The sequence below is a fragment of the Anas platyrhynchos genome, chromosome 30 (genome assembly GCF_047663525.1).
Source record: "Anas platyrhynchos isolate ZD024472 breed Pekin duck chromosome 30, IASCAAS_PekinDuck_T2T, whole genome shotgun sequence".
In the NCBI taxonomy this organism is placed as follows: domain Eukaryota; kingdom Metazoa; phylum Chordata; class Aves; order Anseriformes; family Anatidae; genus Anas; species Anas platyrhynchos.
The window spans coordinates 4,495,378-4,522,693 of record NC_092616.1 but is presented as its reverse complement, the minus strand read 5'-3'; the positions used below and the strand labels follow the sequence as shown (position 1 = coordinate 4,522,693).

The 27,316-nt window shown below is 50.6% G+C and overlaps 2 protein-coding genes across 2 annotated transcripts; one reads left to right on the top strand and one right to left on the bottom strand.

Annotated features, from left to right (window-relative positions):
* Window positions 1-1,000: 1,000 nt before the first annotated feature.
* LOC139999854 (olfactory receptor 14C36-like) lies at window positions 1,001-1,945 on the top strand. The gene has a single exon (XM_072029481.1). The coding sequence runs from the start codon at window positions 1,001-1,003 to the stop codon at window positions 1,943-1,945; it is 945 nt and encodes a 314-aa protein (XP_071885582.1).
* An 18,784-nt stretch (window positions 1,946-20,729) lies between these two features.
* LOC139999853 (olfactory receptor 14C36-like) lies at window positions 20,730-21,665 on the bottom strand. Its single transcript, XM_072029480.1, has one exon. The coding sequence runs from the start codon at window positions 21,663-21,665 to the stop codon at window positions 20,730-20,732; it is 936 nt and encodes a 311-aa protein (XP_071885581.1).
* Between the last annotated feature and the right edge of the window lie 5,651 nt (window positions 21,666-27,316).

Below are 27,316 nucleotides of genomic sequence, written 5' to 3'. Positions count from 1 at the left end.
GACCCAGCTGCAGGCAGGGACAGCTGCAGGCAGCACAGCCATGGGCAGGGAATGGTAGGACAGTGTTAGCAGAGTACTCTGCTACCTGTCTGTCTGTCCCCTAGCTCACAGGATTGAGGACGTGACTCATAACTTCAGCAGCAGAACCTCCAGCAGAGCAGAGTCTCCTGAGTTCTTGTCAGTCCCTCCCTGGCCTTGCCTCCCCTGGCAGAAGCCTTGTGCTGTTTCTCTCTGCTCCTACACCTAGTGTCGTTTTATGGCTCCCTGCAGATCTGGCATTCAGCTGCAGCTCAAGCTCTGACCCTCTTGGTCCCACCACGCAGATCTGCCCTTAGAGGAGAAGTGCCCAAACCCCCTTCTAAACTCTGGGGCTTGGGGCAATGCAGTCTGGAGGGAAGGAAAAAGCTGAATCATTTTCCCAGACATTCTGGAGGCCACAATCATTGAGCAGCTCAATGTGGGTAACTCGACTGAGCCCTAGAGGAATCTGGCTGAGACCAGGGTAGATGGACAGACTGGTTATCCTCACTGCACTTCACAAAATCCTCATAGAACATTCACAAAATCTCACCTGGAATGTAGGAAAAATGCCAGGGTTTTCTACCCTCAAAAAACTCAGAAGAGTGTCACAGATGCAGTTGAAACAAATTAAAACATAAATGCTGTTTGGCAGTCAAGAGTGTTGAGAATGGTAATGCTGGGAATTCTACATACATCAGAGGTAGATTTAATTAGAGGTCACTCCTGATTTCTTTATGTTTAGACTTGTAAGCAGGCGTGACTCCTCCACAGTCCACAGCAGTGTCCCCTGCTCCCAGTGACACCTTCCTCCAGCAACATCCAAAGCTCAAGCAACAGAGCAGCAGGAAAGTCTCAGAAATGGTAAAGTCACTGTGTGGGTTTTTCAGTGAGAAGTGGAGTAGGTTTTTCTCAGAGATGTCTCTCTTAATTATCGTGGTCTTTTCTTCCTTGGGTAGTCCCCGTTGTCCAGGAGGATCAGATGTCCAACAGCAGCTTCATCACTGAGTTCCTCCTCCTGCCATTTGCAGACACACGGGAGCTGCAGCTCCTGCACTTCGCACTCTTCCTGGGCATCTACCTGGCTGCCCTCCTGGGCAACGGCCTCATCCTCACCGCTGTAGCCTGTGACCACCGCCTCCACACCCCCATGTACTTCTTCCTCCTCAACCTCGCCCTCCTCGACATGGGCTGCATCTCTACCACTGTCCCCAAAGCCATGGCCAATTCTCTTCATGATACCAGGACCATTTCCTATGCAGGATGTGCTGCACAGGTCTTTCTTTTTCCTTTTCTCATGTCGGCAGATTTGTTTCTTCTCACTGTCATGGCCTATGACCGCTACGTTGCCATCTGCAAGCCTCTGCACTATGGGACCCTCCTGGGCAGCAGAGCTTGTGCCCAGATGGCAGCAGCTGCCTGGGGCAGTGGATTTCTCTATGCTCTACTGCACGCTACCAATACATTTTCCCTGCCCCTCTGCCAAGGCAATGCTGTGGACCAGTTCTTCTGTGAAATCACACAGATCCTAAAAATCTCCTGCTCAGACTCCTACCTCAGGGAAGTTGGACTTCTCGCATTCAGTGGCATTCTGGTTTTGGGGTGTTTTGTACTCATTGTGCTGTCCTATGTGCAGATCTTCAGGGCTGTGCTGAGGATCCCCTCTGAGCAGGGACGCCACAAAGCCTTTTCCACGTGCCTCCCTCACCTGGTTGTGGTCTCCCTGCTAGTTAGCACTGGTGTATCTGCCTACCTGAAGCCTCCCACTATCTCCTCTTCATCCCTGGACATGATAATGGCTGTTCTATATGCAGTGATGCCCCCAGCAGTGAACCCCCTCATCTACAGCATGAGAAACCAGGAGCTCAAGAATGCCATTAGGAAAGTGATGTCATGGATGTTTATCAGGATTTGCTCAGGAAATTAATTGGACCCTTCAGCAGCTATAGACTGCTTCTTTTGCTTCTTCTACACATGAATTGTGGTTTATGCCATGACAGGCTAAGCCTGGTTTTACTTCTAGAAAACTTTTTTTTTTTTTTTCCATTTTCCCCTTGTGATACTGTTTTCCACAAAGAAATGCCATTCTTCATCCCCTTGCACTTAAATACCAACATATCTTGTGTGACCCTGAGGCTCTGCATAAACAAGGAGCCAGCCTCTCTGTGTATTTAAACAAAATAAATGAACCTACAGCAAATTCTTTTTCTGGATCCCACTCTCAGCAGAGCAGAGACATAACGGGACCAGCGAACCCCTTTCTGGCTGCAGCAGCTTGGGGCAGGCTGCCCTGGCCCACGGGCTGCAGGAGCTGCCTGCAGACCCACAGGGATGGCATGGAGGGGCTGCAGACCTCTGAGGATCTGCTGCAGAGAAGAGCAGGGGACACCACAGCAGGGTACGCTGATCTCTATATGCTTTTGCCATGGATATTTCCATCTGTGGGGCTGAGCCCTCTATGCCCCAGGAGATGCTGTTGCCTTCAGAGGGGCCGGGACTGTGGTGGCAGTGCCCAGAGCCCTGCAGAAGCCTGCAGTGGGCACTGCCCTGGAGCCACTGCCACTGGGCTGGGCAGAGGGCAGGGAGGCCTGTGTCAACGCAATGGCCAGCCCTGCCAGTCTCTGTCTTGGCCCAGAGCCCTGCAGGCCTGGGGCAGGGCTGTCTACAGAGCCCTCATGGGACGTGGCTAGGTCAGGGCAGGGGCCATGGGATGGAGAAGGCTGCAAAGGAAGGAGGGCCATGGTGGAAAGGGACCCTGATGGTTCCATTGGGATTGTAATGAGGGGAGATTGACCAAGCCCTGACTGTGCACTGCCATGTGCAGTGCCTTGGCAGCACAGCTGTGGGACCATGTGTGGGGCAGTGGGGCTGGGACGACGCAGGGACAGGGCACTGAGAGGAGCCATGAAGGATCTGCCAGGGGGTGACAGCAAGGACAGGCTCCAAAAACAGAAATTTATGGTGGAGATGGAGGTATGGTTTTAGCAAGAGCAGAGCTCACCTGGAAGTGGTGTTATCGAGAAAAGTCAAGAGCAAAGAGAAGCTCTTGGAGCTAAGGCTCAGATTTCTCACCCAGCTCACCCAGGGCTCGTCCTGAGCAAGGCAGCCACAAACCCTGCCTGCCCTCCTGCCTGCCTCGTGCTGTCAGGTGGCTGTAGCAGAGGGGACCCCCAGCCAGCCCCTCGATGGGGCTCTGCCAGCCCCTCGCCCTCCCCTCTGCAGTGACGTCATTGCTGCCCAGGGGGCTCTCTGATGCGCGGGATGATGTCACAGTGCCTGCCGGCCAGCCCTTCTGAGGGCCAATCAAGCTGCTGCAGTGGCCATGTTCAGGTTACTTGGCAGCGGGTGGAAATGACTGGCAGGGGGTTCCTCTGCTCTCAGTAGCATCTGGCTTCTTTCCGTGTAACATGAATGTGATCGCCCTCAGTGTCCAAAAGCTGCAAGTGCCAGGCAGCTGGGGACAAACACAGCCAGCTCCCCTCACCCTGCACAATGAAATGCTTTGCCTCCCAGGTCTCACGGCAAGTCACTATGAGTGCAGCAGAAATGCTCAGGATTTCTGACTGCAGAGAAGACTTTTTAGGCATGATGAGGAGGAGGAGGGTATGTAGAAAAAAAAATCCTAAAAGTCCTTTTTGCCACCCATATTCTTTTGCATTGGAACTGAAAATACTGAAAAAGCAGTATATATATAATATATCTGACAATAAAATCCAGCCCCCCCGGTACATTCCCATGTACCCACAGCTTCCTTGGGAAATGCTTCCTTGACAGCCCATTGGCAAATGCTCCTGTTCCTCATGGAATATTGAACTTCATGAAATAAAGCTCAAATCATGGAGGTGAATGAATGTTTCCTTCATAGGAAGAAAATACTAGGAAGTATGGCAGAGGGAGAGTCTGAGTAATGGTATAGGTTTCACTCAGAGAAGCATGTCTTACGTCGTCACTGTATTTTCCTTCCTGAACAGGTCCCCATACCAAGGAGGACCAAATGTCCAACAGCAGCTCCATCACCGAGTTCCTCCTCCTGCCATTTGCAGACACACAGGAGTTGCAGCTTCTGCACTTCGCGCTCTTCCTGGGCATCTACCTGGCTGCCCTCCTGGGCAATGGCCTCATCCTCACCGCCATAGCCTGTGACCACCACCTCCACACCCCCATGTACTTCTTCCTCCTCAACCTCTCCGTGATTGACCTGGGCTCCATTTCTACCACTGTCCCCAAAGCCATGGCCAATTCCCTCTGGGACACCAGGGCCATTTCCTACTCAGGATGTGCTGCACAGGTCTTTCTGTTTCTTTTCTTGATATCAGCAGAGCATTCTCTTCTCACTGTTATGTCCTATGACCGCTACATTTCCATCTGCAAGCCCCTGCACTACATGAGCCTCCTGGGCAGCAGAGCTCAAGGATGTCATTTGGAAAGTGTTTTCATGAATGTTTTTTAGTATTCATGAAGTTCTTGTCTCTCTTCCCAAATGACTCCCAATATATCCTGTTCCATGTTTGTGTGGTATTGCTTCCTTAATAATAATTGTGTATTTGATATTATTTATTGTTTTATTCTTTATTTTAGTATTTATTCTTTTGCTGTTCCTAGAAAAATACGTGGTTTCCTCCAGCTGATACTGAGGAATGACTTTGCATTGTCTCACCTGAAGCCTGTATCAAAGTCTATCTTAAAGCCTTTCTCTGACTGGACTCTCTTAGGACAGCTGTGTAATAAAATGGGATGTCCTCAGTATATTGCCTGAAGGCTGGGCTCTTCCTCCAACGATTGTGCCAGCAATAGGCCTAAATACTTGCTGTTTCACCCTGGGTACAAGACCATCATGTGCAGTGACAGCGGAGATGGTTGTAATAAATGGCTCAGTCTTCAAAATAGGACTATAATCAAAGTTTACAATTTATTAAAGGAATAGAGGAAAGCAAACAGCGCTGGGTGCGCCGGGAGTCTCTGCTCCACCAAGATGCACACCAGTTACATCAAGCAGCTGATTTTTATGCTCCTAGGCTGATACATATTCAATACTACTTTTAAAAAAACAGGGTTATTATAATTAGTTTCCAGAATCCAAACAATTCTACTGGAGTACTAAATCCAGGTATCTGTGTGAATAAAGTGAGTTCTAATCTGAGGTATTTAGAAGTAAACAAGGACTATGCAGCCTCAGAGGAGAAAGTGGGAACCCAGCAGGTACAGGGAAGGAGGACTGGCAGTAACTCATGTCATTGTTAGTGAAGTACCAACTGGCCACACCTAGAGACACTGAATCATAGAATCATAGAATCACAGAATCACAGAATCACAGAATGGCCTGGGTTGAAAAGGACCTTAAAGATCATCTAGTTTCAACCCCCCTGCTCTGAGCAGGGTTGCCAAGCACTAGAGCAGGCTGCCCAGAGCCACATCCAGCAAGGCCTTGAATGCCTCCAGGGATGGGGCATCCACAACCTCTCTGGGCAACCTGTTCCAGTGCCCCACCACCCTCTGAGTGTAAAACTTTCTCCTAATTTCCAACCTAAATCTCCCATTTTACTCTAAAACCATTCCCCCTTGTCCTATCACTACCAACACCTGTAAACAGGCATTCCCCTCCTGTTTATACGCTCCCTTCAAGTACAGGAAGGCTGCAATGAGGACTCTGTGGAGCCTTGTCTTCTCCAGGCTAAACGAGCCCAGTTCCCTCAACCTTTCTGCATAGGAGAGGTGCACCATCATCCCTTCAGTCTCCTGCCACATCCACGGGTCTTGGGGAAGGGGATTAACAGCAGGGACCCCCTGCTGGCAGGGTCAGCTTCCCATCCGGACCAGCACAGCCATGCACAGTCACCCCATGGGCACCGCAGCAGAGCAGCACTGCCAGCTCTGGGCCTGCAGGGAGCACAGGGAGGGCCATTCACCACTGCCCAGGTGGGAGCTGGTCCTGGAAATGTGCCTGGCTCCTTCTTCCTGCTGGGATCTGTGCCTGCACTGGGGAATGACCAGCCCTGTCACCCATGCCCAGACCCCAGCAGACCCTAAAGTGGGGCTGTCCATGAGCCCCTGTGTGAGACGTGGCTGGGGCTGGTCAGGGGCCTGGCACTGGGGGAAAGCAGCCAGATCAGGCGGGCTGTGAGGGGGACAAGGCACCAAGCTCTGGTGTGGGGACCATGCCGGGGGACATTTCCCAGCCCTGATGCCCTCTGCCCCAAGCAGTACCTACACAGAGGGGCCGTGGGACTGTGTGTGGGGCAGTGGTGCTGGGCCAGCCCAGAGTCAGGCCTCTGGACAGGAGCCACAGCACTGCAGCAAGCTCTCACATGGCCACCACCCCAAAACTACTGCCAGGCCCCAGCCAGGCCGGCCTCTTCCCCTCAGTCACAGTTTTGGCTGCAGGGACCAAGAGACACCTGGAGCAGGATGTGAGGGTGGGCAGCACCAGCCCCAGCGTTCCTGGCAGCCCCTCTGCAGCCAGAGCAGCTCCCAAAGGTCAGGACAGGACCCAGTGCCGCCCACAGGGCTGGGGGACTCTGGTGGCTGCAGGCACTGGCAGCACCTGCAGGGAGACCCCAAAGCCAGGGTTGAGCGTCAGTGCTTGGCACCACAGCTCACAGTGGCTCACAGTGGCTCACAGTGGTCCCAATTCTGGGCTCTCCAGTAGAAGATGGACATGGGACTGCTGGAGCTAGTCCAGAGGAGGTCTACAAAGAGGATGAGGAGCACCTGTCATACGAGGACAGGCCGACAGTGCTGGGCCTGTTTGGCCTGGAAAAGAGAAGACTGAGGGGAGACCTCATCAATGTGTATAAATATCTGAGGGAAGGGTGTTGAGAGGATGGAACCAGATGTTTTCAGTTGTGCCCAGCTACAGGACTTCAGGCAACGCAGCACTAACTGAAACACAGGAAGATCTGTCTGAATATGAGACAACACTTCTTTACTGAGAGGGTGACAAAACACTGGAACAGGTTGTCCAGAGAAGATGTGGAGTCTCCTTTGCTGGAGATATTCAGAATCTACCTGAATGTCATCCTGCACAATGTGCTCTAGGTGATCCTGCTTGGCAGGGAGATTAGACTAAACAATCTTCAGAGGTCCCTTCCAACCTTGGCTGTTCTGTGATTCTTTGATAAAAACCTCCCCCTTGCCTTCTCTTCTCCAGGCTCAACACTCCAGCTCTCTCAGCCTCATCTGAAGACTCTCCAGTCTCTTAATGATCTTTGTGTCATTTACTGGACTTACTGCACTACATCCAGGTCTTTCATGCACAGGCAAGCCCAGAAGTGGACACTGCACACTGGGTTTGGTCTCAGCAGAGGTCAGTAGAGAGGAAGGACCAACTCCCTGAATGTACTGGCAAGGTTTGTAATAATGAAGCCCAAGGTGCTGGTGGCCTTCTTTGATGTAATTCCACATGGCTGGCACCCGTCCATCTCATTGACCACCAGAAAACCCAGGTCCTTCTCTACCAAGCTGATTTCTAGCTGGTTGGCCCCAAGCAATGTCTTTGTGCATAATGTTATTCCTGCAGAAGCATTTCACTTTGTTGAATTTCATGCCCAGTTTTGGCTGCAAGGTCCCTCAGAATGACAGCAAAACCATCTTGTGTGTTGGCCACTGCTCTCAGATTCATATCATCTGCCAACTTGCCCCATTGTACAAGTCATTAATAAACTTGTTAAATAATATTGGTCTAGTATTGACTCCCTGTTTGCACAGTACTGAAAGACCTCCAGCTAGAGTGTGTGTATCTGGTAACTACCCTCTGAACCCAGATGTTTAGCAAAATTCCAGTCCATATCATCCACATAGGATCACAAAATTAAAGAATGGCTGAGGTTTGAACGGACAGGATAGGTCCCAATATTGCCCCTACAGAGTCCTCCTTGTGACTGACCTCCAACTAGACTACCTGCCACAGGACTATGAGCCCAGCTGTGCAGGAACTTTCCAGTCCACCTCACTGCCTCCTCATTCTGCCTGGACTTCATCAGCTTCTCTATCAGGATCTTATGGGAAACATGAAAAACCTTTCTGAAGACAAGGCAGACAGCATCCCCTGCTCTCCCCTCATTTACCAAGGCAGTCTTTTCATTGGAGAAGGTTATCAAGTGGTTAAGTCTCAACAAACCCTTGGTGAATCCATGCTGACCACTCCTGATCACTTTGTTATCCTCCATGTGCTTGGAAATGCTTTCCAGGATTATCTGCTCTATCACCTTCCCACAATCTGAGGAAAGGCTTTCTGGCCTCTAGTTCCCTGGGACCTCTGTCTTGCCTTTGTGCAAGATAGGAGTCACATTTGCCTTCCTCAGTTGTGCTCTGGGCCTCTTTCTAAGGCTGTGCTCTGGGTTTCTGGGTATTGCTTGGAGTCTGGCACATGGAGAGCCATGGTGCTATGCAACTGTACACCCCATAAAGATTTGGCCAGCTCATAAAGAGGAAGGACAAAAGGGAAGTCCTATCAGGTGTGGCCATGGGTCGACAGCAAAGAGCTAAAGGCAGGACCTATCCAACCCCTCTAAGCTTCATTGCTCTCTGCTCCATTTAGATATGGAGATGTGCAATGTGCCAATACACGCATGTCCTGGGAACACAGTTTCACTATTTAAGGTTTTGGGAAGGAATGTGTTTGGGAAAATGTGTGCAAATTTGGGTGAGAATTCATAGACAAGCCTAAAAATTCTGAAAAATAGTGCATTTAATTTGTTTTGTCTCTTGGATTCCTTCCGTAAATCAACAGAGCTGAATAGAGGGCTTAATATAGAGCTGAAGAGTGTCTTTTATTTTTTACTGGACTGTGTCTTTTATTTTTCAATGCTGTCAATTAAGACATTACCTTTAGGGCCTGCATGTAGCTCATTCTCTGAGGAAAGCAGATGGGAATTGGTGCCAAGGGGCTGGAAAACATTCCGATGCAATGCTAGTGGAAAAATCTGAGCTTATTGCAGCTGTGTCAGTCCCGGGAGGCTGATGAGAGAAAGGGTGAGGCTGAGGAGTAGGGATGAAGACTGTGCATAGAGTGCCTGGCAGAAAAGGTCTTGATTTCCCTGCATGCTCAGAATCCCTTAGCAGACATTCAGGATCAATACCAGTTGGAGATTGTTGATTTCACTTTAACTGTAGGCAGACAACTAAAGAAATAGCAGAAATAATAAATCCTTTCCTATAGTTTGTATTATTCTTGAAGTCTGTCCCTTTAAGGAGACTCCTGGCATCTCCCTGATGAACCCCATAAGAATTGAAGACTTGGAAGATTTATGCCCAGAGCCTTGGCTTGTGAGGGAGTTTTGCATGTACATTCGCCCTCTGCTGCCAGGTTCCTGAACTGCAGATCCTGAAAGCTTGAGCAAGACTCTCAAGAAGTAAAAGACAGAAGCAAGCCTGCAAACGTCTAAGGGTCTTGGCCAGCCCCACTGAGGGCCATCCCAGAAGAGGCCACGAGGGCAACAAGGAGACAAGGTGCCCGTCCCTGGGAGACGGTGGAGGAGGAAATCAGAGGCACTGGTTACAGGTGGAAAATCAAGTAGGGAGGTGGATCTGAAAGCCCTTGATGTGTTCAACCAAGGGGGATGGCCAAGGCCTGAGCACATCCCCTGGGAAGGGGGATCCTGCATGTCCTGGGCTGCTTGGGGCTCTGGCAGGGGCAGTGTGATGTGGGGTGTGCAATTCCGAGTGTAGGACACTGGTAGGACACTTGCCAGGCTCTGTGGGGTTGAGGAGGTAACAAGGCCCTGGGGCAGTAAGGGACCAGTGTCCTCTGGTGGGCCTTAGTGGAAGAGGCTGCAGCTGTAGCCCTGAGGTCATCTATTCCACTGGGGGGGCTCCAGCCCCAAATGGCCCGTTGTCATCCCCCTCCACAGCCTGTCCTACATTTTCCTCTACCTGTGCTTGCATCCCTGCAGACTTTTACCATACACTCACATTCTCAGTTCAGTCTGGCCTGATGACTGCCAAAGCTGTCCTAACTTCTCTCCATCCTTACTGGCTGTGGCTTGAAATACATCCCTGTGTTTTTCTGAGGATTTACCAATACCAGTGGTTTCCCCACAACTAATCAGGCTTCTTCCAAAGCCTGACCCTGTTGGTCCTCTATCAGCCAATATATCCCAGACCTATATTCGCCTGAATCATCTCTGCACTGAATCTCTGCATTGCAGCCCAGAACTCCTCATCATCCTTCTGCGATGGAAAAGGCCACACTAGAGCAGGTACACCTCTGAAGAGAATGTGGCACATGGATAAGTGTACAACACAGAAGGTATACCTGCAAGCATCCGTGGCTGCTGGTAATTCCATGACACAGTAGGTAAAGCTCCGAAGGGAATAAGACTCCTGAATAAGGCTGTGTTGGAACAAGTACACCTCTAAAGGACTGTGGCCGGTGGATGAGCCCAGTCTGGGGCAGGGGTGAAGGGTGGAGCTCATTTGCAATGTCAGATTTTGCAGCCTGGTCTGTGCTGTGGTTTAACCCAGCAGGCAGATAAGCACCACACAGCCATGTTCCACAGCAGGAAACACTCGAACCAATAGCAGAGGAGCCTCACAAGGAGCAGTGCAAGTGCAGCAGTGACCTAACCTGAGCTGGCATTGGTGCCCTGTCACTCCATGTAACGTATGTCTTCTCCTGTCCTTTGGGGTCACAACAACGGATAGAACCCAATTCATGGACTAAATGGAATCATTGAACATTTTATGGACATTTCATTAAGTAGGCCCATTGTGGTGTAAATGCCTGAAGTAACTAGGAAAATAAAACTAACATTCACGTTTTGAACGGAAAGGTACAGCACTGAAGAGGCTTTCAGGGTAGGGCATAACTGCATTATCTGAGCATTCCCTAGGCTCCCAACCTTAGATGCTATCGCGCTGGGGAAACTTGGTGTGCCAGCTCTAAGGAACACCACGGAGCGTAGAGTGGAGTGGAGACACCACGGCTAGGCTCTGTAATCAGGTGGGGCCTCAATTGTTCTTGTGCACAAAGCTGCACTTTTTGCTACCCTAAGCCAAAGACCTGTCATGTTTTGACAAATGCTGTACCCTAGTGTACTTTTTGCTCATTATAATATCATTATAATACCAAAACACACCTCCATCCCAAAAGCTACCCGCCTCCAAGGTGCGACCACCCCTCACTGAGCATGCGCTCTGAATTTCTCGGAGCCTATTACTTTAAACGGAGACGGGAAAACTTTACACCAATCATAACTAAGATATGCTTGACTAGAGCCACTCAAGCTCCACCTAAAAGATAGAAAATAATATAAATTGGCCCAAGAGAGAGGGGATGTTGGGGAAGATACCACCGTCAGGGTAGATAATAACCCGAGGAAATACAACATCCTTAGGACCTCTTGACATCTGGTATCAGTCGACGGGCTGAGCCTCTCTTCCCCCCCCATTGGGACGCCTTTGGGTGAGATCTGAATATTTGCTTATAAATCTCTATAGAGTCTTTGATCCTTTTAGCGCGTTTATTTCTAGGCTGCGCACCTGTAACACCTGTAACACCTGTAACACCTATAACATCTGTAACACTTATAACATCTATAACATCTATAACATCTATAACATCTGTAACAACTGTAACACCTATAACACCTGTAACATCTGTAACACCTATAACACCTGTGTATTTCATGCATACTAGCTTGCTTTTGCAGATAGTCACTATCACCGGCAATCCAAAAGAACCTGATTATCTGTTGCTGTAATAAACCATACTTGATTGCATTGTGATAGCTCTCATTAATGCGACTAGGGTGAGGGTGGTTATTCGTGATAGTTCAGTGTTCTGAATCTAACCAGACCCCCAGACGGTTATGCATTGTTGGTGAATGTCTGAACGGACCCCCAGGTGGTTAATACGTTTTTGGTGAATGTCTGAGCGGACCCCCAGGCGGTTATTACGTTTTTGGTGAATGTCCGAATGGACCCCCAGTTTTGGTGAATGTCCGACTGGTTCAGTACTCTGAATCCAACCGGGCCCGTAACGGTTAATCAGCTACATCCCTTTAACGCGACACCCATAGACTAAGGGAATGATATCTGTGTCTTAATTGCAGGGTGTTGATTAATGAAGACTTATTGGAAAGTCTTGAACCTGTCATTGTATATACGGTAGAGAATAAGAGGTGGATATTTTCCTGGTTACATCTTGGGTGACTTTTTAGGCTCTGAACCCAGCTCAGAGAGGTGGTTTGTTCCCCCCCAGAAGGACACTGAATGGCTAAGTCAGAAGTCCGTATGTGTGCCCTGTATAGATGAGGCTTCAGTGTGTACATTTTGTTCATGTACTGAGGCAAACCTGAGTGAGCACAAATGCCTTCAGCCTGTGTCCATTCCTCCCTCATGCCATACAGTATCTCAGATGAGTGCAGAGCAGGGCAATGCACTGCAGGGCTGGGGTGCCTCCCAGCATCTGGGAGAGGAAGCAGGAGCCAGCGGGACACCACAACCACTGCAATGCCCTGCCTTTGGGTGTGCAAGAGAAAGACTTGTGTGTTCTTGCCTGTCTCCTGCATCACCTTCCCCTGCCTTCCTGGACTATGTCAGCAAATGTGCCAGAGGGATCGGAGAACTTTCTGGAGACTTAGAAGGACTTCAAATCTGTCTTCCAGAAGAAGAGAAAATAGGGTGGGAAGAATTAAGGCTGGTGAGCCTCACCTCAGTCCCTGGGAAGGTGATGGGGCAAGCTTTTCCACAGCCACCTCCAGGCACTTGAAGGACAAAAACAGGATTGCTGAACCCATAGGGGAGGGGAACGAAAGGGACACTGTCTACCTGCACCTTGGCCTGTGTCTTTGTCTCCCAGAGACTCCTCATAGCCTGATTGGTGCTATGTGGACTTATCAAATGGATGAGGCTGTGGGTGGGAATTCTGCTGGACAACCTGGCCCACTTGTCATTTGTACTGCAAAGTTCTCCTGGAGGAGGAAATGTCACTGAAAGGGTAGTGCTGTGGTGCCTGACATCACCCAGAAGGAGTCTGTGGTCAGCTCATACTAGTGTGTTTCAAGCAACTGCCATGGAGGGTGGGGAGACATCAGTGAAAGTAAGGAAATATCTGGATGAGAGCAAGGTGGAGAAGCAAGGTGGGTGCCTACAGCCTGCAGGGAAAAGTGGGAAGGGATAGGACAGTGCAGGACAGCCTTTGGTGGAAAAGACCGAGAGCACTGGCAAGGCTGGAAGGCCCCAGCAGCACCAAGGTCTTTGTCCCCCTGGCTATGGCAGTTGTCTCTGCTACTGAGGCTCACGAGGACACATGCTGTGCTCATGACACTGAGGCCTTGTTGCCTCCTTGCAACCCAGTGGGGAGGCCAGCAGGTGTCATAGCATTGTCCTTCACACAACATCACACACCCCACATCCCACTGCCCCAGGAAGAGCCCTGAGCCATGGGTGAGGGACAGGACCTCCCTGCCCAGGGGCTGGGGGACAGGGCTTGGCCTTTCTGCTTCACCAAACAAACCAAGGCCTTTACTCAGCATCAGAATCTCCTGCCCAGTGCTTTTGCCTACCTGCAATCATGGCCTCCAATTGTCTGCTCTAACAAGTCCATGGGGAGGCTTTGTCAGTAATGACCCTCACTGGGGCCCATTAATACTCCTAGACACTTCAAAGTTTCCTTCTGACTTTGACTTCTCCTGCAGTTACATCATTCTCTTCTCACTACCTGAGGTCCATGGGCTCAGCACCAAATGCACCATGGGGCTCATTACAATTCAGCCATTTTCATCCAGTCTTCCAGACTTCTACAGTTAATTAATAAGTTTTCAAGAGTGTTGCTAAAGAGGAAGTTTTCAATGACCACTTTACAAAATAACATTTTCATATGTAAGCTCATTTAACTTAGTAGCATTCAGTAGTTGACGTGGATCCAAAGTGTCTCCTAAGGAGGTCTGGATGGATAGGAAAAGCAGTCCCTTGAAGTCCTAGACTGTATGGACAACCTTGCTGCTCAGCTCTCCATCCCCACCACTTCTCACATCAGCCAGCGTGACTTGCATCACTTTTAATTACATCAGACTTCTCCACTGACATCTGCAGGTGGATGTTACAGTCTCTTTCCACCAGCTGCTGCCTCCTTCTCTGAGAAAAGCAGATGCAAACATTTTTTTCTTGTTATGTATGTGTGTGTCTTTGCTATTAATACTTAACAAAAAAAAAAAAATCAGCAAAGAAACACACGTTAAAAAAAAAAAAAAAAGTAAAAAAAGTCCACAGCAATGAGCCATTTCCAAGTTGAACCATGCACAGGGGATAAGTGTACAGAAAAACATCTGACTCAAATAGATGGGAAATGGTAATTGAGAAATACAGCTACAGAGTTGTGTACATGGATGACAAGAGAGGCTACCAAAGGACGGGCAAGTTGAATTCCCCTCAAGTCCCAAGAAGCAACTCGATGTATCAGAAGGATCTGAATGACCAAAGAGCAAGTGGAAGAAAACTCTGCAGAACAACAGAAACTGCACATGTCCAGATAGTCTGCTGGAAAGGTGACTTCTGATATGGTCTCTTTAATCAGAGTCCTGCCTGACCAGCATCATCTCCTTCTATGACCAGTGACCTGCCTGGGGGATGAGGGAAAGCCTGTTGATGTAGTCTACCTAGCCTTCAGCAAGGCCTTTGACACAGTCTCCCACAGTATTCTCCTGGAGAAGCTGGCAGCCCATGGCTTGGACAGGTACATTCTATGCTGGGTTAAAAGCTGGCTGGATGGCCAGGCCCAGAGAGTAGTGGTGAATGAAGTGAAATCCAGCTGACGAGCAGTCACCAGTGGTGTTCCCCAAGGGTTGGTGTTGGAGCCCATCTTCTTTAATATCTTTATGGATGATTTGGATGTGGGAATTGAGTGCACCCTCAGTAAGTTTGCAGGTGACACCAAGTTGGGGGGAAGTGTCAAACTGCCAGAGGGTAGGAAGGCCCAGTAGAGGGACCTGGACAGGTTGGATCAATGGGCAGAAGCCAGTGGGATGAGGTTCACCATGGCTAAGTGCCAGGTCCTGCCCTTTGCTCACAATAACTCCAATGCAAGGCTACAGGCTTGGGGCAGAGTGGCTCAAAAGCTGTGCAGAGGAAAAGGATCTGGGGGTGTGGTCAAAGCTTGCCTGAACATGAGGCAACAAAGTGCCAAGGTGGACAAGAAGGCCAACAGCATCCTGGCTTGTATCAGTAGTGTAACCAGCAGGACCAGGGAGGTGATCATCCCCCTGTACTCTGCTCTGGTGAGGCCGTACCTCATGTACTCTGTTTAGTTTTGGGCCCCTCACTTCCAGAAGGACATCCAGGTGCTGGAGCGTGTCCAGAGAAAGGCTACAAACCTGGTGAAGGGCCTGGAAAGCAAGTGCTATGAGGAGCAGCTGAGGGAACTTAGGTTGTTTAGTCTGGTGAAGAGGAGGCTCAGAAGAGACCTTGTTGCTCTCTACAGCTAACTGAAAGGAAGTGATGGGGAGCTGAGTGTTGGCCTCTTCTTACAGGAAACTAGTGATAGGACTAGAGGGAAGGGCCTTACATTTCACTGGGGCTGGGGATTAGATTAGAAATTAGGAGACATTTCTTCTCAGAAAGAGTAGTCAGGCATTGGGATGGGTTGCCCAGGGAAGTGGTGGAGTCACTGTCCCTGGGGCTGTTTAAGGAAAAGCTGGACATGGTGCTTAGGAACACGGTTTAGTGGGTGACATTGGCAGTAGGGCATCAGTTAGACCAGCTGATCTTGGAGGCATTTTCCAATGTTGACTTACGATTCTATGATTCTCTGATGGGGAAGATGAAATGCGGTGCTCAAGAGACAGAGTTCTGGCAATGCGACTACAGAGGAAGATCAGTATTTTTTCTCATGCTGTAATAATCATCATATGATCATTTTGATTTCATGGGGCACGTCAAATATTGTATTAGAAGTGTTCGATCATTTCAGCTAATTGAAGTGAAATTTTTGAAATTCTTAAAAAATGCGTAGGCAATCTTCAGGCTTACACCAATAAAATGACAATTTTCTGTTGTGCATGGAGCCCTGATGTCACAAAACCCTCACTGCCCAACCCTTGCTGATGGGCAGAGGAGCAGGGGCACCTTACAGAGGAGTTGTGGTTGAGGAGCCAGGGCGGGCATCCCTTGTCCTGAGCTGAGGGCCAGCAGCATGAAGGGTTCCTGGAGAGTGACCATTACTTCCACCCTTACTGCCGTGTTCTCAGGGCTCCTGCAGCTCTCCTCGAAAGGTAAGGATGTTGGGAGCTGCTTCTCAAGGGGTGACAAAGGGGCTGTCAGCTGTCCAAAGATGCAAGTCCTGGGCTGTGGGGCAGGCTGGACAGGGCTGGTGGCTGCTGTGGGAGCCCAGCCTGAGAGTCCCGCTGGACTTAGGGAACAATGCGGCAGTCAGGACTCCTGGGTCGTCATGCTAGGGCTTTCCTGAGCCCTAGGGCTTGTCTGGGCATGGCTCAATGTGTCCTCATGATGGGGGACAAATCAGGGCCATGTTTCCCTGGGAGCTGGTGCCTCTTTGGGATCTGGATCTTGGTGGAAAGTTGTCTAGTGTCTCAGAGACTGGTGTGGCTTGCAGCTCCCACAGGCCTCTCAGGAGTGTGCCAGAAACCCTTCCCCTTGTACTGCTCTCCTTCAGGGGAACTCTGTTCCTTCGGTGATGAGACACTGGAAAGCAGCCCTGCAGAGAGGGATCTGGGGGTTTTGTTTGATAGCAAGCTGAATATGAGCCAGAAGTGTGCCCTGGCAGCCAGGAGGGCCAACCATATCCTGGGGTGCATCAAGCATGGCATTGCTAGTCAGTTGAGGGAGATGATTGTCCCGCTCTACCTTGCACGGCTGGGGCCTCACCTTGAGTAGTGGAGGGGAAGTGGTGGAGTCACCATCCCTGGAAGTCTTCAAAAGACGTTTAGATGTAGAGCTTAGGGATATGATTTAGTGGGGACTGTTAGTGTTAGGTCAGAGGTTGTAATCGATGATCTTGAGGTCTCTTCCAACCTAGAAATTCTGTGATTCTGTGATTCTGTGAGCCTTATGAGTCCTGCCCAGCTTGGGATATACTATGATTCTATGATTTTTGCACCAACTCCCACCTCTCTTCCTCAGACATCTGGCTGCACATAGTTTTTTGTTGTTATTTATGTGTGTGGGTGTCTTTTTCTTTTAATATTTACAAAAAATGTATATTAAAAATAAACACCAACAAAAATAAAAGAAGCAACCAAACAAAAACCACAGTCCACAACTGTGAGTCAACTCTAACTTGCCTCCAATGAGGTGCACCATCCACAAGGGATGACTGTACATGAAATTTTTGACACAGAGAGATAGGAAACGGTAAAAGAGAAATATAGAATTGGCTACAGGGATGATGAAAGGGACTACTGAAATACAGGCAAGCTCAACCTCCCCAAACTCCCTAGAAGCAACTGTGTATATGAGAAGTATCTGAATGACCAAAGAGCAAGAGCAAGTGGAGGGCAACTCTGCAGAATAGCGGAAAATGTACATGCACACACTGTGCTGGAAAGGGGATTTCCAGCATGGTCTGTTTCGTAAGGCCAGGTGGAAATACCTCAAATACTGAGGAGATGAAGTGCAGTGCATAGGAGAAATTCTGGCAATGCAAATACAGGGGAAAATATATATACATACATACATACATACATACATACATATATATATATATATATACATATTTGTATTATCTGCCTTTCTTGATGGGAATATTCACATCTTTCTGTCTGTATAGTGAAATATCACAGAATCACAGAATCACAGAATTTCTAGGTTGGAAGAGACCTCAAGATCATCGTGTCCAACCTCTGACCTAACACTAACAAGTCCTCCACTAAACCATATCACTAAGTTCAACATCTAAATGTCTTTTAAAGACTTCCAGGGATGGTGACTCCACCACCTCCCTGGGTAACCTGTTCCAGTGTCTAACAACCCTTTCGCTAAAGTAGTTCTTCCTAACATCTAACCTAAAACTCCCCTGGCGCAACTTTAGCCCATTCCCCCTCGTCCTGTCACCAGGCACGTGGGAGAACAGGCCAACCCCCACCTCACTACAGCCTCCTTTAAGGTATCTGTAGAGAGCGATAAGGTCGCCCCTGAGCCTCCTCTTCTCCAGGCTGAACAAGCCCAGCTCCTTCAGCCGCTCCTCGTAGGACTTGTTCTCCAGGCCCCTCACCAGCTTCGTCGCCCTTCTTTGGACCAGCTCAAGCACTTCGATGTCCTTCTTGCAGCGAGGGGCCCAAAACTGAACACAGTACTCGAGGTGCGGCCTCACCAGAGCCGAGTACAGGGGGACGATCACCTCCCTAGCCCTGCTGGTCACACTGTTTCTTATGCAAGCCAGGATGCCGTTGGCCTTCTTGGCCACCTGAGCACACTGCTGGATCATATTCAGCCGACTGTCCACCATCACTCCCAGGTCCTTCTCTGCCTGGCAGCTCTCCAACCACTCATCTCCAAGCCTGTAGCTCTGCTTGGGGTTATTGCGCCCCAGGTGCAGGACCCAGCACTTGGCCTTGTTCAACTTCATGCAGTTGACCTCAGCCCATCGGTGCAGCCTATCCAGATCCTCCTGCAGAGCCTTCCTACCCTCGAGCAGATCGACACATGCGCATAGCTTGGTGTCATCTGCAAACTTACTGAGGGTGCACTCAATGCCCTCGTCCAGATCATCGATGAACATATTAAAGAGGACCGGCCCCAGCACCGAGCCCTGGGGGACACCACTAGTGACTGGCCTCCAACTGGACTTGACTCCATTTACCACGACTCTTTGGGCCCGGCTATCCAGCCAGTTTCTAACCCAATGAAGCGTGCACCAGTCCAAGCCAAGAGCAGCCAGTTTCTTGAGGAGAATGCTGTGGGAAACGGTGTCAAATGCCTTGCTGAAGTCAAGGTAGACCACATCCACAGCCTTTCCCTCATCCACCCAGCGCGTCACTTTGTCATAGAAGGAGATCAGGTTCGTCAAGCAGGATCTGCCTTCCATAAACCCATGCTGACTGGGCCTGATCGCCTGCTTGCCCTGCAAGTGCTGCATGATGACTCTCAAGAGGATCTGCTCCATGAGCTTCCCTGGTACTGAGGTCAAACTGACAGGCCTGTAGTTTCCTGGGTCTGCCCTCCGGCCCTTCTCATGTGATGGGCGTCACATTTGTTAGCCGCCAGTCAGCTGGGACCTCCCCCGATAGCCAGGACTGCTGATAAATGATGGATAGGGGCTTGGCAAGCTCTTCTGCCAGTTCTCTCAGTACCCTTGGGTGGATCCCATTCGGCCCCATCGATTTGTGCACATGCAAGTGCCGTAGCAGGTCACAAACCATTTCTTTGTGGATATATTTGTATAGCTACAGATGTAACTACAGCTATATGTGCAAGTAAAGGTAAATTTATATACACAGTTACATGTGTACACACAGATAACTGGGAGAGAGATGGGCGAGTGGCTGGGATTCTAGGATTTTACATCACCTGAACTATCAGGAAACCAACCCAGAAGTGTTGGGAGCTGGGGAGAGGGGAGAGGTGGAGGAAGGTCCCAGTGACACGGCTGGGAGGTGGGTTGTGATGCCATTCCTACTGCAGTGACCTGACTGCCGGGTGGCAGGCAGGCAGGCACAGCGATGTCATCGAGTGCATCACAAACCCCACGGGACACGGGGCAGCTCAGGCAGGGGACAGCTCTGTCCACCATGGCTGGGCTGCTGCTGCTGAAGTCACCTCCTCACAACACTGTGATGGGCCAGGAGCAGGCAGGCCTCAGGAGGCCATCAAGAGCAGCAGCTGTGGAAGCTGCAGGCAGATGCCTGGGCCCTGGGGAGGGCTGCCCTGCAGTGATGCCATCTGGACATGGGGTGGGAGCCTGTGTGACTAGGCATGGGAAAATGCTGGATATGACAGAGCACAGTGTGAGAAGGGAGAGATTACAGGCAGGGCTGTGAGGGACAACAGCCTCTCATATGCCCTTGGTGGGCAGAGATGTGAGCAATGGCCAAACGGCTATTCCAGACTTTCCCAGCTTCCCCCCAATTCTCCCACTTCCCTATCCCCTGGCCACCTCCCTGCCCTCATCCCAGCCCAGCACAGCAGCCCAGGCTGGGGTGACCCCAAGACAGTGCCCACAGCAGGTTGCTGCAGGGCTCTGGGCACTGCCACCACAGCCACAGCCCCTGTGAAGGGCACAGCAGCTCCTGGGAGCACAGAGGGCTCAGCACCACAGAGGGGAACATCCGAGGCAGAAGCATACAGAGGTCAGTGTCCCCTGCTGTGTCCCCTGCTCTCTTCAGCAGCAGATCCTCAGAGGCCTGCAGCCCCTTCGTGCCATCCCTGGGGTTTCTCAGGCAGCTCCTGCTGCGCCAGGGCCAGGGCAGCCAGGCCCGGGCTGCTGCAGCCAGAAAGGGTTTGCCAGTCCCATTACTTCCTGATCAACTGAGAGTGGGTCTCAGACAAAGAAGTTGTGGCTTCATCTATTTTGTTTAAATACACAGAGAGTCTGGCTCCTCATTTATGCAAAGCCTCAGGGTCACAAAAGATATATTGGTACAAGGGGATGAAGAACAGCATTTCTTTGTGGAAAACAATATCACAAGGGGAAATTAAAAACAAAACAAATTAAATCCATCCAGAAGTTAAGACAGCTTGCCCTATCATTACATAAACTGCAATTTACCTGAAAAAGAAAAGAAGCAGTTTATAGCTGCAAAAAGGTCCAGTCAGTTTCCTCAGCACATCCTTAAATATCTCCATGACATCACTTTCCTAATGGCATTCATGAGCTCCTGGTTCCTCATGCTGTAGATGAGGGGGTTCACTGCTGGGGGCATCACCGAGTACAGGACAGTCATCACCAGGTTCAGGGATGGTGAGGAGATGGAGGGGGGCTTCAGGTAGGCAAACATGCCTGTGCTGAGAAACAGGGAGACCACAGCCAGGTGAGGGAGGCATGTGGAAAAGGCTTTGTGCCGGCCTTGCTTAGAGGGCATTCTCAGCACAGCCCTGAGGATCTGCACATAGGAGAAAAGAATGAAAACAAAACACCCTAAAAACAGAAAACCACTAAATGTGAGAAGCCCAATTTCCCTGAGGTAGGAGTCTGTGCAGGAGAGCTTGAGGATGGAGGGGATTTCACAGAAGAACTGGTCCACAGCATTGCCTTGGCAGAGGGGCAGGGAAAATGTATTGGCAGTGTGCAGCAGAGCATAAAGAACCCCACTACCCCAGGCAGCTGCTGCCATCTGGGCACAAGCTCTGCTGCCCAGGAGGCACCCGTAGTGCAGGGGCTTGCAGATGGCAACGTAGCGGTCATAGGACATGAGAGTAAGAAGAGAATACTCTGCTGAAAAGAAAAAGAAGAAGAAAAAGACCTGTGCAACGCATCCTGCATAGGAAATCGCCGTGGTGTTCCAGAGGGCATTGGCCATGGCTTTGGGCAGCGTGGTGGAGATGCAGCCCAGGTCAAGGAGGGCGAGGTTGAGGAGGAAGAAGTACATGGGGGTGTGGAGGTGGTGGTCGCAGGCTATAGCAGTGAGGATGAGGCCGTTGCCCAGGAGGGCAGCCAGGTAGATGCCCAGGAAGAGCGCAAAGTGCAGGAGCTGCAGCTCCCTTGTGTCTGCAAATGGCAGGAGGAGGAACTCGGTGCTGGAGCTGCTGTTGGTCATCTGATGCCTCTTGGACTCAGGGTCTATCGAAAGACCAAGGGACATGAACTTGGTACCTATGAAAGGTCTTAACATGTTCTGAAATCCATAATTTAGTGCACATTCAATACACCTGTAAGACAGTGGGGTCTGTTTATCATCCTCCAGCAAAATTGTAAGAAACAAAGTTGTGTTTTTGCAGTAGTGAATTACTTTTCTGTATTCCAAGGTAGTTGTGTAGTCATAATAAGGAGGAATGCTAAGTAGAGAAGTGGACAGTAGAAGGCCTCACTGATCCAAAATACGGTAGAAGCTTGAGAAAAAACAGGATGAGCAGTGATAGAACAGTAAAACAAAGATCACAAGTTCTCAAAACATAAGAAAGGAGAAATTAAAGGGTTGAAAAAAAGGAAAAATGTACATATATGGTATAGAGGATCGTCAAGTAGCTTGTGGACCTGTAGTACTCAGCCAATGAAGAAACAGGGGAGATGATCAGGGATCAAGGAATAGGGAATAAAAGGTTAGGATTTGTTTAGTAAAATATGCTCCTAATTGACAAGATGCCCGCCATTGCAATCCAGAATAAAACAGCTTCACAAAAGATCCTGTCTGAAGAAAGTTATTTGAGATGTTTCTCAGAGAATAACCCAGGGACAGCACTGGCTGTCCTTAAAACAGAGTGACCTGAACAAAGCTAGCTCATTTCCCAGCCCTACGCACCACAGTGTCCAAAGCCATTTTGGCTAGAACAGATGGTCACTTTGCTCCCAGGGATGCACCTTCACAGCAGGACTCAGTATTCTGGTGTTTGAGATTTTGGCTTTACTCCCACTGCCAAGAGAGTATGGGGGGAATACTAAGGGCAGGATGGATGGGAGGGGAAACACAGAGAAATGCCCCAGTGTTCCAGCTTTTGGAGGCAAGAATGGGAGTGAGAGATGGGCACCTGGGGGTTCTCTTCCTCTGAGGGTCCTGCTGCTAAGGGACAACACAGTCAGAGACCCAATGATTTGGGGGCAGAGGCTCTGCTGGATTTGAGCAGAGACCACGCAGTTGCTCTGGGTAAGTCATCTGCACTACGTGGATGTAAGGAAGGTGCCGAAATCTCCCCTACCATGAAATTCCTGCGAGCAGCTACCTCTCACTCCCTGCCCATGGCTCTGCTGCCTGCAACTGTCCCTGCCTGCAGCTGGGTCTCTGTCCCCACGCCTCCTGCCTGCAGCTCACAGCCCCCATCCCACCCGCTGGGTGCTCAGCTCTGCCCTGCAGACACCTCCTGGCAACAGGGCTCTGCCCAGGGGCAGCTTGCTGGGGGCACGTCCTAGAGCTCAGGTCACACAGACCCTGCTGACACTGCACGGGTAGTGGTGGAGTTTTCTATGGGCTGAGGCACAGGAAAGGGATTTCTTGAAGTCCTTGTAGTGCGCCTCGTGGAGTCTTAGTACTGTTAGACTTCTCTTTGACATAACAGCATTGATTTCTATTCCCACTAAGACAAACAAACAAACAAACAAAAGAATGCAGAAACTCAGCAGAAATGCTGAGCCTGAAGCAGCTAACTCCTACCTTAACTTTCCTCTTGCAAAGTCCCCTTGGATACACCCTAGCTGTGCTGTGGAGCTGTGAGCAGGCTGCCCCAGGTAACAGCCTCCCACCAGCAGCAGGACCCTGCCCTGCCGGGGGGCTCCTTCCACCCACAGCTTCTCCCCGCAGCGCCCTGGGCAGCTCCCCGGGCAGGCTGAGTGCTGAGCCTGGCAGGCGGCAGAGGCCCTGCCCCGCCACACAGCCCCTGGGCCACAGCAGGGACCCTGCTCTGCACCACAGCCCTGGACACCCCTGCCTGCACCCCCGGCTTCTCCTGCCTCCACGAACTGCGGCTGCATTGCCCTCCAGCCAGAGACTTACCGGGTGCAGGGCTGGGAAGTCTTCTCCCGCAGGGAGCTCTGGGCATGCTGCCACTTCTGCCTGCCTTTAAGCACTGTGTCTCTGCAGGCAGTGCCCCCAGCCCTGCTGCGCTGTGCACAGGAGCTGCTCCTGGGCAGAGCTGTGTCTCTGCAGCGCTGCCCGCTTGCCAGGAGCTCCCCTTGGGCCCAGGAGCCCGGCCCAGCTCAGCAGCAGAGGCCCAGCCCAAGGCCTCCCTTGCTCTGCCCCCCACCAGGCTCCCTGCACATGGCCCTGGGGCTGCAGGGGAACCTGCTGGGAAACAGCCTGAAGGGATCCCTGGGCTTCCCTCCCTCCCCTGGGCACACACATTTCTCACCAGCAGTGTTGTTTCTCCTAGCAGAGGATGAATTAGCTGTAACAATAACTTCTTTATGCCCCAGTATCAGTTTGGACATGAAGTCATGGTGGGGGACATTTCTTCCTCCTTGTGGCCACTTCCAACCTTCCAGGATGCGCCAGAAGGGACAAGAGAACACATATCCGGGCCTTCTTTCTGTCTGGGTCCTCCTGGGTATGTAGGCAGAGGGGATCCCACAGTCAGCATGCCAACCAGGTGCCTTCTGCTTGCCTAGCAGGGCCACTGGCAGATGTCAGCCCAAAGGCACAGATCCCAGGGAAAAGTCAAGGGTGACCTGTCAGCTACTTCAGGCAGAAGTGACCTCACAGTCCCTTTCCGTGACACATTCCTGCTGCTGCCCTATCAACTGCAGGGACAGAAGTGACCTCACAGTCACTGCCACAGTCACATTGCTCCTGCTGGGGCAGGAGATCCTGAGGCAGAGCTGAGCTGATCAGAGCATTCCCACCCATCTCCTCCTTGTGGCCCACAAGCTGATCAGATCCATGGCCCGTCGCGTTCATCTTTGAATGCCATGTGACTGCACAGCAACATAACGGTTCCTGCCCTGACCCAAAGGGCCAGGCACCTCAAGTTAAGGGTTGGGAGAGGGGTTGAAGGAATGGAGAGGGGCACAGGAATAGGGGCTTTGGGTGTTAGGTGTTCGTGTATGGGATTAGGGACTAGAGCTCACCTTTCTGGGTTAAAGATTAAGCAAAGGTTTAGTGGGAGGGTTTGGTCTTTTGCTTGTGGTGGCAGGTCTGTGTTTTTTTAGGTATGGGCAAGTATTTTGGTTTAGGGTTTTGTTTAAGGCTGTCAGGAAGTTGTGTAGAGTTAAGCAGAGCATTTTACTGCTAATATTAAGGGCAGGGATCAGGGTTATCAAGAGAGTAAAGGTAAGGACAATGGTCTATTGGCTGAGTTTGGGCTTCAGGGGATACTTTGAGGTCAGGCACTAGAGCAGTGGATTCCTGTCATGGTGTGGAGTAGCATTTAGGTTTAGGGAGTAATGTCACTGCTAGAAATAGGGAAAGGGTTTATGTGACTGTTTTTAGTTAGTGTTACAGCAGAAACACTACCTGAACCTTCTAACATCTCTGAAACTATTTCTTTTTCCTGGCCAAGCTCCTCTTCCCTCTCACATATCTCACATCTCTCCTGGCCAGGCTTCCTCTGATTTCCCCATATCAGTCATCTCCTTAGGGGCAGTTTTCTGATGGCTTTCATGATCTCGGAGTCACTGTCTCACCTCTGTTGGCTTCTCCATTCCTGAGACAGACACGGCACCTAAGCCAGGATGGAAAAGGACACAAAGGTCTGTAGGAGCACCCTGCACAATGTGCCCAGCATCTCTGCACCACACTGAAATGGTGCTTCCTGCCTACAACTTTTGGATCTAGAATGGCTGCTATGGATCCAGGGTAGCTTTTCCCAGGCCCTCATACATGCTTCGGTTTGTTACGGGCGTCTTGGAGGCAGTGGCAGTTTCTTTATAGAAAACTGAAAGCAACCCTGAAGGATGGCTTTAGGTAAAAGCTGAAACCTCAGATGTGAACACCCCTCTTCCTCTATGGGGTTTACCAGGCCCTTGGGAAGAGAGGATCTCACAAACTACGTGCAAAGCAGGTGCCTTCTGCTTGCCTTTCAGGTGCATTCGCAGATGTGAGCCTAAAGGCACAGATCCTAGCCAGGAGTCAAGGGATGACCCGTTGGCTACTTCAGAAAGGAGTTAGTTCACAGCAGTTTAACAGCCATTCACTTCCTGCTGGACTTAGAGTTTCCGAGGCACCACTGACCTCATAATACCACACCTACATAACACCTCCTTTTTGTCCCAGGACCTGTCCAGGTAGAAGTGAGCTGGTTGTGATCCTTCCAGCCCATGGCACTGCTGCTGGACTCCCAGCCTCTCTGACGCACAGGAGCCAGTTCCATGCCAGTCCTGGGAGGTGCCAGGGCAGGAGGGACCTTGCAGGCAGTGTCTAAGCCCTGTGCCTGTTGGTGGTCTCTCAACTCCTTGCACAAAGTGAAGATCACACTGGCGTCCAGAAGCCATGTGCCTGCAGCTGGCCTAGAAGACACTAAGGGGAAGTGCCCTTAGTGTCATCCCCACCCCTAGCCCCAGCCCCAGTCCCATCCCCAGCTGACGATGTTGCTTTTCACATCGATATTGCGAGGGGGTTGTGGTGCCTTGTGGGATTATTTTGGGTTGTGCCTGCGTGCACAAAAGGAGGGGTCTGGGGTGCCTGTGAGCACAGTGGAAGGGGTCCTGGGTTCCTGGGTGGGACGCTTTGACACTATATAAGATAATGTCACGCAGTAATAAATTGGCTTATGGCACAGAACGCTGGTCCTTGTGTCCATTTGTCCCGGGGCTTTCGGTCGGGTTATCCTACAGTACCTGGGGAACAGGGGCACTCTGCAGAACCAAGCTGGGCAGACCCAGCTCATTGGGTCTCTGCCATTGCCCCAGGGCTGCAAGAAATTACTCGCCAGACTCCTTTGCTGGGCTGCTGTATGCCCTGGAGCTGCAGAGCTGTCTCTGCCAGCTCACACCAGATTTACCACTTGAGCTCTGGTCAGTCCACCTGGAACAGCCTCACACTCTGTGATTGTCTCCCAGGCTCATATTACCCCTGCAGATCACCTGGGCTCTTCTGGAGTCCATTCTGGGACTCCGCTTTCGCTACACCAAGCCCATGTGGAAAGCAGTAAAGCATGGAGCCTCTTTGGAGTTTCTTCCTTGGGCTTGTTCTTAACAGCAGCTTTGCAAGAAGGGCTCAGCCTTCAGGCAGTGCCCCGAGGAGATCCCCTCTTAAGCAGGAAGTGCTGCAGTGGAGGCCAGCTCTGCCACTGCTGTGCCCACCACCTGTCCCTGCCTGCAGTCCCAGCACAGCCCCACAGCAGCACTGGCACCAAGCTACGGGAGCAGCCACGCCTGACCCCACCAGCAGGGCCCGGCAGGAGAGGGTGGCAGTGGAAAGACAGAAGCTCTGCATGCACCAAGCACTGGTGCTCCCAGGCCGTGCTGCTGGGATGGGACTCTTTTCCTCTGCACAAAGGCACTGTCCCTGCAGAGCCAGACCAGGTCTCAGAGGAAGGACACCAGACAAAGAAGGCAGTGCAGGCTCCCTTATTTTGTTTCAATTCACAGAGAGCCCAGCTCCTCATGTATAGAGTCTTTGAGCTACACTTGACAAGTAGACACTGAAATGGAAATGTCACGAACTATATTATTTTAATGGGCAAAATAAGCCAAATTAAAACTATGAAAAACCTCTAATAAAAATGCTTCCAAGCACACAAACAAACAAAAGGATATTGCCTACAGGAGTAGTAATTCACATTATGAGTCAGATGCAGAAGCAGATTGGAAATATACCGTGTC